The 15,261-nt window shown below is 44.5% G+C and overlaps 1 protein-coding gene and 1 long non-coding RNA gene across 2 annotated transcripts; both read right to left on the reverse strand.

Annotated features, from left to right (window-relative positions):
- Nucleotides 1-244: 244 nt before the first annotated feature.
- LOC111589551 (4-O-methyl-glucuronoyl methylesterase 1) lies at nucleotides 245-5,091 on the reverse strand. Its single transcript, XM_023300403.2, has 3 exons — nucleotides 4,652-5,091; nucleotides 4,464-4,548; nucleotides 245-1,621 (listed from the first exon to the last, which is right to left on the reverse strand). Exons 1-3 carry the CDS (start codon nucleotides 5,045-5,047, stop codon nucleotides 1,614-1,616), a joined length of 489 nt encoding a protein of 162 aa, XP_023156171.1. The 5' UTR covers nucleotides 5,048-5,091; the 3' UTR covers nucleotides 245-1,613.
- A 308-nt stretch (nucleotides 5,092-5,399) lies between these two features.
- LOC111589574 (uncharacterized) lies at nucleotides 5,400-12,702 on the reverse strand. Its single transcript, XR_004850177.1, has 3 exons — nucleotides 12,236-12,702; nucleotides 12,048-12,132; nucleotides 5,400-9,206 (listed from the first exon to the last, which is right to left on the reverse strand). It is a non-coding gene; the product is annotated as an uncharacterized lncRNA (long non-coding RNA).
- Nucleotides 12,703-15,261: the final 2,559 nt, after the last annotated feature.

Consider the following 15,261-nt stretch of genomic DNA (forward strand, 5'->3'; position numbering starts at 1 on the left):
GCCCCCCACGCCTGGGGTGGTAGCCTCGGCGCACCCTTTCGTCGAGGTGGGCCCGACGGTCGCGTCGATGGTGCTTGTGGCGGAACCGCCCAAATTATTCCGGCTTAAGTGCCCAAGTCGCACCCTTAAGGGCAGCAACACACTTAAACAGGAATAACCCGTCAGTCCCTCGGATCTAGTCCGATAAAGCCACTTACCAGGATCGAATACCACTAGCTCACACGAAGGTGAGGCACAGAGAAATACAATAAAACATAATACCACAAATTTAATAAGTATCATTAGTGATTACATTATCGGAGTTTCAGAAATAATAACCATAAATTTTAATGCAGCGGAAATAACTAACGGAGAAGAACCGAGTAACATGGCGAAGCCTGGCCACGCTACTCCTCCTGGTCCTCTCCTGCAGAAGCAGTAACCCACTCGACCGTCTATCCCGGTGGCAGGGATGAAGGTCAAGTCACACCAACAACCAAAGCAAGGAGGTACCTGCAAAAATTGTGCCACAAGCAAGGCTGAGTATACTAATACTCAGCTAGACTTACCCGGTGTGAGGAGTCTACTCCTCTACCTCTAGACATGCAGTTGTTTGGCTGAGGGGTTTGGTTTGCCAAAAGCACTAGCTGAGTCTAAAATCAAGTTTTAGCTTTTCAAGTTTTAGTATGATCCTTTTTAAACTAGATGAGTACCTAGCTACTCATACATGATATCAAACATTTTTAAGCAATCAACATCTTTTTTGCCAGTCACCTCATTTCCACTTATTACTCAATGCAGTACAATGGATCAAGCAGTCTCATTAGCTGCGAGAAGCAGACGATTCGAATCGAGTTTTTATCCTTGCAAGGTAAACCTAAACACACGACATGCAGGGGCACTCCATCCCCACACACATCAACTGTCCCCATCGATTCCCCGTCAGCAGAGAGGGGCTCACCGCCTTGGCGTACAATGCCTCACTGACCCCGACTGGCCGTCGTGCAGTGACCGCACTTGTACCCACCATAACCGGAATGGGAGACCTCGTCTCAGGTCGCGTGAGGAGGGCAATCTGCTGCCAGGTTCAATCAGGTACTAGGCTTACCGATTTACCATATTTCTCGGCATGTGCTTAGTACGTTCAAACGCTTGACACATGTATCCGCACGTTAATCCTTATTCCATTTTCATCTCGTAGACCACGCATCCCCATGGATCCGTGTCCACAGACCATCATCATTCTGTTATCAAAGGGGATACAATCAATTCCTGACCTCGCGCGAGTGCTAGAAAAATCACTCGACTTCTACCGAGATCCCTAATTATTAAAGCAGCTACTCGACCTAGCATACTAGTATCCATCTCAAAGGAATCCTGAGTTCATGCAACTAGGGTTTCAGGCAACTCCTACACTTAAGTGCACAGTAGAAGCCTACAAACATTAAGTGTAGTAAAATAGCATATATAAACGGTTATGCATAAAACCGGGGCTTGCCTTTAATTTAACACTTAGATAGTGTTTGCCGGGGGAGGTACTCGCTTGGCGAGCATCCACTGGTTATGTCCATTCTTCAGGTCGTCCACCAACGGCATCTTGGGGTTGGCACCACACCACTTGCATGAGTGTCATCTCACGATCCTAAATGAGATGCAAGATGCATATGTATGAATATAATGACAGTAGCACAAGATATACAAGGACGCAGTGGCGAACTAAACAATAAAATGGAAGACACCGTAACAATCACAGGTTCGCTTTAGTTATCTACACACTATCGACGTTCAACATTAATACCATTTAAAAGACGACAAACATTTTGGACATTTACGCAACACAATACTACATCACAATTTACTAGAGAAAGAAACGTATAAAAACATGACACATATGTTATCTCAAGCTTAGCCATGGCAATTCTATGTGAATTTAGTGCCAACCAATTATTTTTAGCCAAAAGGGTGAACTAACAATTAAATGAGTGCTTGCAGATTTTTGGGACAGCAACACAGCAGCTACTTGTTTTAATCATAACTTTTCAAATATTAACCCAAAAATAGCAAACTAAGATTTTCTGAAAAGCTTAAAAAGTGAACTACAACTTTGGTATTTTTACCTCCACAGGATTCAGCTATTAGCAAGGTCAAAAAGTGCAATTACCGCAACACTGTCCAGATTTGGACAGATTCTAACTTGCAACTTCAAAAATTCACAACTGAAGATTCAAGCATCCAAACAAGGTGATCCTAGACTTTCTGGAAAGGTAATAAAATTGTATACATATCATTTATAACCATCTTAAGGTGATTCAATATTTAACTAAGGATAAAATACACTAGAAGGCTTTGCTGTCCAGAATTGGACAGATTCAGTCTTCAGAGTTTAAACATCCTTAACTTAATCTTCAGATCACCAAAAATAGTGATCCAAGACTTTTTGGAAAGCTTAGAAAAATCCCTACATAACTTTTATAATCACCAAGAAGTGATTCCAGTTTTAATCAAGTCAAATATTATAGTTTTCGAAATCTGTTCTGACAGAGGACAGAACACAGCAATCAGTTTGTAAATTTCATAACTCTTAAACCGTCAGGCCTTTAGTTATGAAATTTTAACACAAGCAAGATCAGAAAAGCATATACAACTTTCTTATAATCTACAAGGACTGATTCAAACATTAACTTAAGCAAACAGTACAGTCTCTGAAATCTGTACAGAAATTGGACAGATTCAGTTACTGAATTTGTAAAAAGCATAACTCATAAACTGTCAGTCCTATGGCTGTCAAATTTTAACACAAGTAAGATAATAAAGTTATCTACCACTTTTCTATAGCACATATCTACAGAAAATACAATTTAGTTCATCAAACATACAGCACAACTAAAACAGTGCGTGCAGCCCAAAACAGAAATTAATAAATTTCAGCTCCTATACAATTTAAGAATTACCATGTTCTAGAGACTTAAATCATTCTAACACTTTGACAATTGTTAGAGTTAAAATAACTAAGTGAGAACTAACATATAGACTTACTAATTTTTTATACAAGTTATTTGCGCACTAAAAGTACCATACTCAATTAACAATGCATTATCTATAACAATCAATATCGAAGCGCTTTTCACCAATAGTTTGCATTTTAATTTAGACACCACCTAAGCACTACTACTTTTTATTCGCAACCATAACCATACACATTTAAACCACAACAAGCAATTCATCGCGACTACAAACTTAACCAACGCCATCTAACAAGTCGGCTAGCCAGAGAAACAATATAGGCCGCTATATATCACACGCGCCGGCTAGTCTATTATTATCGAAATCTGAGACACAACATGTATATGACAATCACTTAACGAGATCGATTCCTACTTAACATGAGTTGGTTAATCGTAGTATTGGACTTAGCGAACCATTTTAGACATCACAACTCAAAACATGGGTGAGAGCAAGTTAATTAATGTTTCTTAACCTTTTCTCAACTTAAACTAGTTAACACACAAGTCACCCTAAATAGCACCTCGTTGGGGTCTAACATAGAGACATTAAAACATGGCATAAACTCCATAAGACTTACACTGGCTACTGAGGGACCTAAGGCACTTAGGTGTATATCTTAGCGGATTGTTCTTCAATTTTAACAAGGACTGACTTATGAACGCTACTCGCTTCCAATAATCATTGGGCTGCGATAACGCTCATATAAGACCTCTAACCGATCAACAAGACATTTATTTATCCAAAGGGAATGGAATGCAATAATTGATCAAGCAAGGCATCGATCCGTCATACAATAGAAAGCATGACGACACCGATGGACTTTTACTAGACTCATCATGCGCATAACCTTGTCTCGCATACAACCATATGGTGGCGTGCACTCGAGACATTTCAATCAATGTGGCGCGACCATTAATATATGAACTCTGACACTCATGTCTTAACGATACATCCTCTACGCAAACTAGCATTCTCTAAACTACTCGTCACATCAATAAATATATCCCCTACATATTCATCAATTCCATCACATTGCATAAAACAATCATACTTTTCGCATAACCACCTATCGATGCATTTCCCAAAACAAAATCCGCATTTTGTAACTTAGTTTTCGCATTAAACAACGCATCGCATATTTTCCGATCAAAATAAAAATACCCGAGTTCTTCTCTACTTCATTTTCTTTCGCCGCGAACTTCAATCCATACCAATACAATTTTTAAACATGCACCACATCAACCAAAACATAATTAGACAACTACAAATCGCATACCTCAAATAACCTCTTGTTCTCCAATCGCAAACGCGATTCTACCAAAAAAAAATATAAAAACATTCGAGTTCTCGTTCTACTTCATTTTCTTCTATATACGTGTTCATTCATACAATTTATTTTCACACGCATATAAACACGCAGGCACATCATCGACCGAATACGTAAGTAAAATAAATCGCAATCATACAAGGCGAACAACCTGGCCGACTCGTGCCGCGCATGCATGCCATTAGTTTTGGGCTCTTTGCCGACGAGCGATGCGCAAGGCGTGACGTCGACAAGGGCTGCGATTAAACGACATACACAATCATTACACAATTTATTATGTTATTTATTGGTGCGGCCTTTTAATCGAACACAAAAAGCACGGGGCAGCAGGGAGCTCACCGCGGGTTTCGACGACAACTCGTAGGCGCTGCGCAGATCGGTGTCGTCGCGCAAGCGCTGCGCAAAACACCAGCATGACCACACGCAGCCGGTTGCGCATATCGTCGAGCAGGTAGTACACGGGGTGGAGCAGCGGCTAGGTTGTCCCGACAACAAGCTTGCGAGGCCAAGCTGAGCAGCGAGAACACCAGGACGCCGTGGGGGCTTGCTGTTTTCCATGGGAGATGTAGGGGGCGCTGGAGCTTGCTGTTTTGGGGAGGGCGCCGGTAGAGAGAGGAGGAACAGGGGGTGTCGGCATGGAGAAGAGCTGCTGCGGCTGCTGTTTTGGGGAGGGGTCGCACAGGGGCTGGAGGTCGTAGTGGCGCTGGCCGTAGGGGGCGGCTCCACGCAAGCCATGGGAGGAAGTGGGCGCTGGCCTTGGTGCTCCCTGCTGGCCACCGTGAGGAAGAAGACAGGGAGCGCGTGCACGTCAGCTGAAGGAGAAGAGAGGGAGAGATGGCTGTGGCGGCTAGGGGTAGGGAATGGTAAATTTTTCCAACTTGCAAGGGGAGGCCTCATATTTATAGACATGGGCTAGGGTTAGGGTTTCAAATGGGCCCAATTGGGCTAGGTTGGGCTGGCCCAAAATACGAATTCGGGTTGCGCTAATTTATTTTCCGGACTAAAAATGTTCCTGCGGATTTTGTCTCTACGGAGAACAGAGCGAATTTGGGTTTCGACGAACGGACGATTGAGCGATTAATTCGGCCGAGAGTTGGATTTCACTTTGCTCGAAAATAATTCCTCGCGCATGATTCAAAAATAAATCGCCCTGAGATTTGATCGGTTTTGGATTTTTAGTCGGAGAAATCGGATCGTGGTATTTTAAAATTGTCGTCGATAACGGGGTTTTGAGTTTGGTTCGAACATGGGATATTTAGCCGAGTCGGATGAAATTGACTAGAGGACGACATATTGAGCATTCCGTTGGAGAGTTCGGAGTCGGATTAATTTTGGACATAGATCGAGCATCGAGAAATCGGAGTCGGACACAGCTCGACTAGCAGCTGTCGAGCGTGTGATTAAATGTGCTTTAGACGAGTTTGATAAATTGAGAATGATTATTGAGTTTGCATTCGTTCCGAAAAATAAAAGTTTTAACAGGCTCCAAATTCGGCCTTCTGTGAGATTGAATAATTCCGAATTCGGTGAAATGTGAATGAATAATCTGGATAGTCAGAGACATACGCGAGCGAGAAATAGGAAATTTTCACTAAGCATCCGAGATTAGGATAAATCTCCCAGCATAACACGAAACTGACACCTAGGGTGTCACAGCCTTCCCCCCTTAAAAGAATCTCGTCCCGAGATTCGAATGAGGATATTTAAGGGTGGAGAAGCATGTAACTCCTAGACTGAAGATAGATGCAAATTCATGAGAGGGTATCTGACAAGATTACTGAAGACAGATTTGGTTAGAATATCGCGACATATCGAGACAAAATGCAGCGATCATTCTGAGAGGGTGTCCACAAAAGATAGCACATCGGTGTAGTCCCATAATGGATCATGACTATTAACTGCGGTACCAGCGCGTGCTGAGCAGCTCAACCATGTGTGCGCGCCCACAGGAGGCTCTCGGTTTCGTCGCGGCACCATCAGTCGTTAGTCATAACACCATTACCAAACACAACCAACGAGAATTTCACATAGCATAAATAGATGGAGCCCATGAGAATGTGGCTCAGAAAATAAGAATGTCACCGGAGTTGAAGCAGAGATTGCTGACAAAAGAGCATCACATGAGAACTCTTCAACTCCGCGAATTATTTTATGATCAACACGGGGATTTTCAGTCCAAGATTGATACGACATTTGATATGAGAAGGAATTGACCATGAGATCAAGATCATTGAGTTTTTAGAGACATGAGAGAACTAAAGACAACAGCAACATCCATTAATCCACATGGATATGCTGTTTAGAGATAAGTTGATAAAATTAGTGTCATGATCCTCAGAGAAGGGGGTATGAGAATGACCAGAAATGAGAGATTTAGGCAAGATCAACATTCGACACTTGAGAATAGGTTATAGCAGATAACCAGATAATAGGGCAGAATCAATGAAGGATCCAGAGATTCGGATGATAAAGTCACAACACGATTCACAAAGGTAAAGATTTACTAGATCAAGGTGAAAAGAGAGGTCGTCAACAAGATCAGCTGGATGATCAACAGGAATACTATGAAGTTTTAGGTGCAAGGATTTATGAAAAGAAACATGGCCTTAATAGGGTTTGCGCAACTAGATACCAATAAATTTTTTTGACATAACCACGTGCTTAAGGAAGTTTCGGTTTGGCTAGCTGTTAAGCTATGGGGGTCTACAAGTTGTGTAGGTGCAACTTCAGGGTAAAACACACAAAGGTTAGAAAACACCAACACAAGAATGAATTTGTTTTAGAGGTTTCACTTGCTAAACTCAAGGTTGTTTGGAGGGGTCTTTTTATGGGCAAAACAGACAACAAATTTTTTTTATTGGCAAAAAGGGTTGAACAATTGCAATGCCACCTAGATAGCAAGACAAGAGAAACACATAACGCGACCTAACAAGACTTACCAATCTGACACGAGGTAAGACAGTTTTTTTTTGCAGTTCATAGCAATACAACACATTATTCACAATTTCTTATTCTTGGAATAAAGGTGAGAGAAGCATGTTGATGCACAAGAGACAATTATAATGCGACAATCATGATGCATGCTCATTCTAGTCGTCTTCTCAGACCTAACTAAATTTTTTTTTTCGGATGCTTCTAAAGCATCCTAATAGTAGTAGTAATAGCCTTTATGGCCTATATAACTAGCCACCTAGCTACCCATCTATTCCTAGGGCTTCAAGTCCTAGGTCTATCCTTATCGTCCTGACGATCTATCCAACTTTGGTTTCTAAGCAAGTTTTACTTTAGAAAAGGTTGGTAATCATGACTTATTGACTTCTCTGTGATGGTATTCGCTCCGATACCAGCTGTGGCGGAACCGCCCGAATTATTCCGGCTTAAGTGCCCAAGTCGCACCCTTAAGGGCGGCAACACACTTAAACAGGAATAACCCGTCAGTCCCTCGGATCTAGTCCGATAAAGCCACTTACCAGGATCGAATACCACTAGCTCACACGAAGGTGAGGCACAGAGAAATACAATAAAACATAATACCACAAATTTAATAAGTATCATTAGTGATTACATTATCGGAGTTTCAGAAATAATAACCATAAATTTTAATGCAGCGGAAATAACTAACGGAGAAGAACCGAGTAACATGGCGAAGCCTGGCCACGCTACTCCTCCTGGTCCTCTCCTACAGAAGCAGTAACCCACTCGACCGTCTATCCCGGTGGCAGGGATGAAGGTCAAGTCACACCAACAACCAAAGCAAGGAGGTACCTGCAAAAATTGTGCCACAAGCAAGGCTGAGTATACTAATACTCAGCTAGACTTACCCGGTGTGAGGAGTCTACTCCTCTACCTCTAGACATGCAGTTGTTTGGCTGAGGGGTTTGGTTTGCCAAAAGCACTAGCTGAGTCTAAAATCAAGTTTTAGCTTTTCAAGTTTTAGTATGATCCTTTTTAAACTAGATGAGTACCTAGCTACTCATACATGATATCAAACATTTTTAAGCAATCAACATCTTTTTTGCCAGTCACCTCATTTCCACTTATTACTCAATGCAGTACAATGGATCAAGCAGTCTCATTAGCTGCGAGAAGCAGACGATTCGAATCGAGTTTTTATCCTTGCAAGGTAAACCTAAACACACGACATGCAGGGGCACTCCGTCCCCACACACATCAACTGTCCCCATCGATTCCCCGTCAGCAGAGAGGGGCTCACCGCCTTGGCGTACAATGCCTCACTGACCCCGACTGGCCGTCGTGCAGTGACCGCACTTGTACCCACCATAACCGGAATGGGAGACCTCGTCTCAGGTCGCGTGAGGAGGGCAATCTGCTGCCAGGTTCAATCAGGTACTAGGCTTACCGATTTACCATATTTCTCGGTATGTGCTTAGTACGTTCAAACGCTTGACACAGGTATCCGCACGTTAATCCTTATTCCATTTTCATCTCGTAGACCACGCATCCCCATGGATCCGTGTCCACAGACCATCATCATTCTGTTATCAAAGGGGATACAATCAATTCCTGACCTCGCGCGAGTGCTAGAAAAATCACTCGACTTCTACCGAGATCCCTAATTATTAAAGCAGCTACTCGACCTAGCATACTAGTATCCATCTCAAAGGAATCCTGAGTTCATGCAACTAGGGTTTCAGGCAACTCCTACACTTAAGTGCACAGTACAAGCCTACAAACATTAAGTGTAGTAAAATAGCATATATAAACGGTTATGCATAAAACCGGGGCTTGCCTTTAATTTAACACTTAGATAGTGTTTGCCGGGGGAGGTACTCGCTTGGCAAGCATCCACTGGTTATGTCCATTCTTCAGGTCGTCCACCAACGGCATCTTGGGGTTGGCACCACACCACTTGCATGAGTGTCATCTCACGATCCTAAATGAGATGCAAGATGCATATGTATGAATATAATGACAGTAGCACAAGATATACAAGGACGCAGTGGCGAACTAAACAATAAAATGGAAGACACCGTAACAATCACAGGTTCGCTTTAGTTATCTACACACTATCGACGTTCAACATTAATACCATTTAAAAGACGACAAACATTTTGGACATTTACGCAACACAATACTACATCACAATTTACTAGAGAAAGAAACGTATAAAAACATGACACATATGTTATCTCAAGCTTAGCCATGGCAATTCTATGTGAATTTAGTGCCAACCAATTATTTTTAGCCAAAAGGGTGAACTAACAATTAAATGAGTGCTTGCAGATTTTTGGGACAGCAACACAGCAGCTACTTGTTTTAATCATAACTTTTCAAATATTAACCCAAAAATAGCAAACTAAGATTTTCTGAAAAGCTTAAAAAGTGAACTACAACTTTGGTATTTTTACCTCCACAGGATTCAGCTATTAGCAAGGTCAAAAAGTGCAATTACCGCAACACTGTCCAGATTTGGACAGATTCTAACTTGCAACTTCAAAAATTCACAACTGAAGATTCAAGCATCCAAACAAGGTGATCCTAGACTTTCTGGAAAGGTAATAAAATTGTATACATATCATTTATAACCATCTTAAGGTGATTCAATATTTAACTAAGGATAAAATACACTAGAAGGCTTTGTTGTCCAGAATTGGACAGATTCAGTCTTCAGAGTTTAAACATCCTTAACTTAATCTTCAGATCACCAAAAATAGTGATCCAAGACTTTTTGGAAAGCTTAGAAAAATCCCTACATAACTTTTATAATCACCAAGAAGTGATTCTAGTTTTAATCAAATCAAATATTATAGTTTTCGAAATCTGTTCTGACAGAGGACAGAACACAGCAATCAGTTTGTAAATTTCATAACTCTTAAACCGTCAGGCCTTTAGTTATGAAATTTTAACACAAGCAAGATCAGAAAAGCATATACAACTTTCTTATAATCTACAAGGACTGATTCAAACATTAACTTAAGCAAACAGTACAGTCTCTGAAATCTGTACAGAAATTGGACAGATTCAGTTACTGAATTTGTAAAAAGCATAACTCCTAAACTGTCAGTCCTATGGCTGTCAAATTTTAACACAAGTAAGATAATAAAGTTATCTACCACTTTTCTATAGCACATATCTACAGAAAATACAATTTAGTTCATCAAACATACAGCACAACTAAAACAGTGCGTGCAGCCCAAAACAGAAATTAATAAATTTCAGCTCCTATACAATTTAAGAATTGCCATGTTCTAGAGACTTAAATCATTCTAACACTTTGACAATTGTTAGAGTTAAAATAACTAAGTGAGAACTAACATATAGACTTACTAATTTTTTTATACAAGTTATTTGCGCACTAAAAGTACCATACTCAATTAACAATGCATTATCTATAACAATCAATATCGAAGCGCTTTTCACCAATAGTTTGCATTTTAATTTAGACACCACCTAAGCACTACTACTTTTTATTCGCAACCATAACCATACACATTTAAACCACAACAAGCAATTCATCGCGACTACAAACTTAACCAACGCCATCTAACAAGTCGGCTAGCCAGAGAAACAATATAGGCCGCTATATATCACACGCGCCGGCTAGTCTATTATTATCGAAATCTGAGACACAACATGTATATGACAATCACTTAACGAGATCGATTCCTACTTAACATGAGTTGGTTAATCGTAGTATTGGACTTAGCGAACCATTTTAGACATCACAACTCAAAACATGGGTGAGAGCAAGTTAATTAATGTTTCTTAACCTTTTCTCAACTTAAACTAGTTAACACACAAGTCACCCTAAATAGCACCTCGTTGGGGTCTAACATAGAGACATTAAAACATGGCATAAACTCCATAAGACTTACACTGGCTACTGAGGGACCTAAGGCACTTAGGTGTATATCTTAGCGGATTGTTCTTCAATTTTAACAAGGACTGACTTATGAACGCTACTCGCTTCCAATAATCATTGGGCTGCGATAACGCTCATATAAGACCTCTAACCGATCAACAAGACATTTATTTATCCAAAGGGAATGGAATGCAATAATTGATCAAGCAAGGCATCGATCCGTCATACAATAGAAAGCATGACGACACCGATGGACTTTTACTAGACTCATCATGTGCATAACCTTGTCTCGCATACAACCATATGGTGGCGTGCACTCGAGACATTTCAATCAATGTGGCGCGACCATTAATATATGAACTCTGACACTCATGTCTTAACGATACATCCTCTACGCAAACTAGCATTCTCTAAACTACTCGTCACATCAATAAATATATCCCCTACATATTCATCAATTCCATCACATTGCATAAAACAATCATACTTTTCGCATAACCACCTATCGATGCATTTCCCAAAACAAAATCCGCATTTTGTAACTTAGTTTTCGCATTAAACAACGCATCGCATATTTTCCGATCAAAATAAAAATACCCGAGTTCTTCTCTACTTCATTTTCTTTCGCCGCGAACTTCAATCCATACCAATACAATTTTTAAACATGCACCACATCAACCAAAACATAATTAGACAACTACAAATCGCATACCTCAAATAACCTCTTGTTCTCCAATCGCAAACGCGATTCTACCAAAAAAATATAAAAACATTCGAGTTCTCGTTCTACTTCATTTTCTTCTATATACGTGTTCATTCATACAATTTATTTTCACACGCATATAAACACGCAGGCACATCATCGACCGAATACGTAAGTAAAATAATTCGCAATCATACAAGGCGAACAACCTGGCCGACTCGTGCCGCGCATGCATGCCATTAGTTTTGGGCTCTTTGCCGACGAGCGATGCGCAAGGCGTGACGTCGACAAGGGCTGCGATTAAACGACATACACAATCATTACACAATTTATTATGTTATTTATTGGTGCGGCCTTTTAATCGAACACAAAAAGCACGGGGCAGCAGGGAGCTCACCGCGGGTTTCGACGACAACTCGTAGGCGCTGCGCAGATCGGTGTCGTCGCGCAAGCGCTGCGCAAAACACCAGCATGACCACACGCAGCCGGTTGCGCATATCGTCGAGCAGGTAGTACGCGGGGTGGAGCAGCGGCTAGGTTGTCCCGACAGCAAGCTTGCGAGGCCAAGCTGAGCAGCGAGAACTCCAGGACACCGTGGGGGCTTGTTGTTTTCCATGGGAGATGTAGGGGGCGCTGGAGCTTGCTGTTTTGGGGAGGGCGCCGGTAGAGAGAGGAGGAACAGGGGGTGTCGGCATGGAGAAGAGCTGCTGCGGCTGCTGTTTTGGGGAGGGGTCGCACAGGGGCTGGAGGTCGTAGTGGCGCTGGCCGTAGGGGGCGGCTCCACGCGCGCCATGGGAGGAAGTGGGCGTTGGCCTTGGTGCTCCCTGCTGGCCACCGTGAGGAAGAAGACAGGGAGCGCGTGCACGTCGGCTGAAGGAGAAGAGAGGGAGAGATGGCTGTGGCGGCTAGGGGTAGGGAATGGTAAATTTTTCCAACTTGCAAGGAGAGGCCTCATATTTATAGACATGGGCTAGGGTTAGGGTTTCAAATGGGCCCAATTGGGCTAGGTTGGGCTGGCCCAAAATACGAATTCGGGTTGCGCTAATTTATTTTCCGGACTAAAAATGTTCCTGCGGATTTCGTCTCTACGGAGAACAGAGCGAATTTGGGTTTCGACGAACGGATGATTGAGCGATTAATTCGGCCGAGAGTTGGATTTCACTTTGCTCGAAAATAATTCCTCGCGCATGATTCGAAAATAAATCGCCCTGAGATTTGATCGGTTTTGGATTTTTAGTCGGAGAAATCGGATCGTGGTATTTTAAAATTGTCGTCGATAACGGGGTTTTGAGTTTGGTTCGAACATGGGATATTTAGCCGAGTCGGATGAAATTGACTAGAGGACGACATATTGAGCATTCCGTTGGAGAGTTCGGAGTCGGATTAATTTTGGACATAGATCGAGCATCGAGAAATCGGAGTCGGACACAGCTCGACTAGCAGCTGTCGAGCGTGTGATTAAATGTGCTTTAGACGAGTTTGATAAATTGAGAATGATTATTGAGTTTGCATTCGTTCCGAAAAATAAAAGTTTTAACAGGCTCCAAATTCGGCCTTCTGTGAGATTGAATAATTCCGAATTCGGTGAAATGTGAATGAATAATCTGGATAGTCAGAGACATACGCGAGCGAGAAATAGGAAATTTTCACTAAGCATCCGAGATTAGGATAAATCTCCCAGCATAACACGAAACTGACACCTAGGGTGTCACAGTGCTCGTTGCCGAGGTGGCCCGGGGCCGCAGGCGCGGTGTTGCGCGTGCGCCCGGTGTAGACCGAGGCTTCCCGCATGAATCGGGAAGTCGCGGCATGAGGTTCCGAGGGATATCCTTGCCTTCGGGAGGCAGTGCTCTCGGCCCATCGGGCCGCAGCGCCTTCCAGGAGATTCTTGAGCTCTCCCTGGATTCGCCGACCCTCGGTGGTTGATGGCTCCGGCATCGCGCGGAGGAGCATCGCTGCGGCTGCCAGGTTCTGACCAACCCCGCTGGATGCGGGCGGCGGCCTGACCTTGACATCGTTGGCGACGCGGTGCTGGAGACCTTGGGGCAGGTGACGTATTTCTCCGGCCAGGGGTTGGTCCGCCCATACCTGCCCGACGTCCCGACGGATCGGCTCAAGCGCTCCTGTTCCCTCGTTGAGCCTGGCCTGCGCCTCGCGGACTTGCTCGAGTTGTGGGTCGTAACCCCCCTCCGGAGCGGGGACCACAGCTAGCTCCCGTGGGATGTCGGCGCGAGGCACCGGCCTAGGAAGATCACCGTCCTCCGGCATGCCGAGACGGTTGCCTTCGGGGGGATCCCCTAGCTCGATGTGGAAACATTCGCGGCTTGGGCCGCAGCTCTCGTCGCCAAGGCTGCGGCTTCCGTCGGAACAGTCGGATAGGCAGTAGTCACATGCGGTCATGAAGTCCCGCATGGCACTGGGGTTGCCAAGTCCGGAGAAATCCCAACAGACGCTGGGGTCGTCATCTTCCTCGGACCCAGAGGGCCCGTAGGTCGAGACATCCGTCAGCCGGTCCCAAGGTGACCGTATACGAAACCCCAGTGGGGTTGCACTCGCCTCAATGAGAGCGCCCGCCAAAGCGAGGTCGTTTGGCGGGTTGAGGCCGAGTCGAAAAGACGTAAGATGGGAGTTAGTCGGTACCTTTTGGTCGACGAGGAGCGACGTAGTCGCATCGGGGACTGGTTGCACCGTCATCTCAGGTACGAGGGCGACGTCCTGCAGGCTTTCCGCGAGCGCGCCGGCGTCGTCTTCTTGCTCGGGGTCAGCGTGTCGCGGGGGAACGGCGCTTGCCTTCGTCTTGAACGCGAGGTCGACGTCCGGCGCGCTTTCTGTCGGGGCGTCGGGGGCGTCGATTCGCTCGACGGCCAACGAAGCGCGGCCTCCCGCTTGGCTTTGACGGCCCCGCCTCCTCCTCCGTTGGCGGGGGAGAGAACGGAGCGAGCTCGAATGTTGTTCTTCCACCACGCGGGGAAGGTGTCGTCGATTCCGCCGCCGGCGAGCGGGTTGTCGGCCGCCATTGTCGTTGTCGCGCGGCGGTGGAAGAAGTATCATGTCGTAGCTGCCGTCGAAGGACATGAACTCAAGAGTCCCGAAACGAAGCACCGCCCCGGGCTGGAGAGGTTGCTGGAGATTGCCCATCTGGAGCTTGACGGGGAGCTGTTCGTCAGCACGCAGCATGCCCCTACCTGGCGCGCCAACTGTCGGCGTTTCGAGACAGGGGGGTCCCAAAGCCGACGAGTGAGTGTGCTGCGTGCCCCAGCCCAGATGGGTCGAGCGCGTGGGCGAGCGCGAAGGGGGGAGAGGCGAGGTGGCCGGAGTCGAGCGTGAGAGAGGTGGAAGTCCCGCGGCCTTCGTGTTCGTCCCGCGCCCAGGTCGGGTGCGCTTGCAGTAGGGGGGTTACAAGCGTCCACGCGGGTGAGGGAA

This window comes from Zea mays, chromosome 6 (genome assembly GCF_902167145.1).
Source record: "Zea mays cultivar B73 chromosome 6, Zm-B73-REFERENCE-NAM-5.0, whole genome shotgun sequence".
Classification (NCBI taxonomy): Eukaryota; Viridiplantae; Streptophyta; class Magnoliopsida; order Poales; family Poaceae; genus Zea; species Zea mays.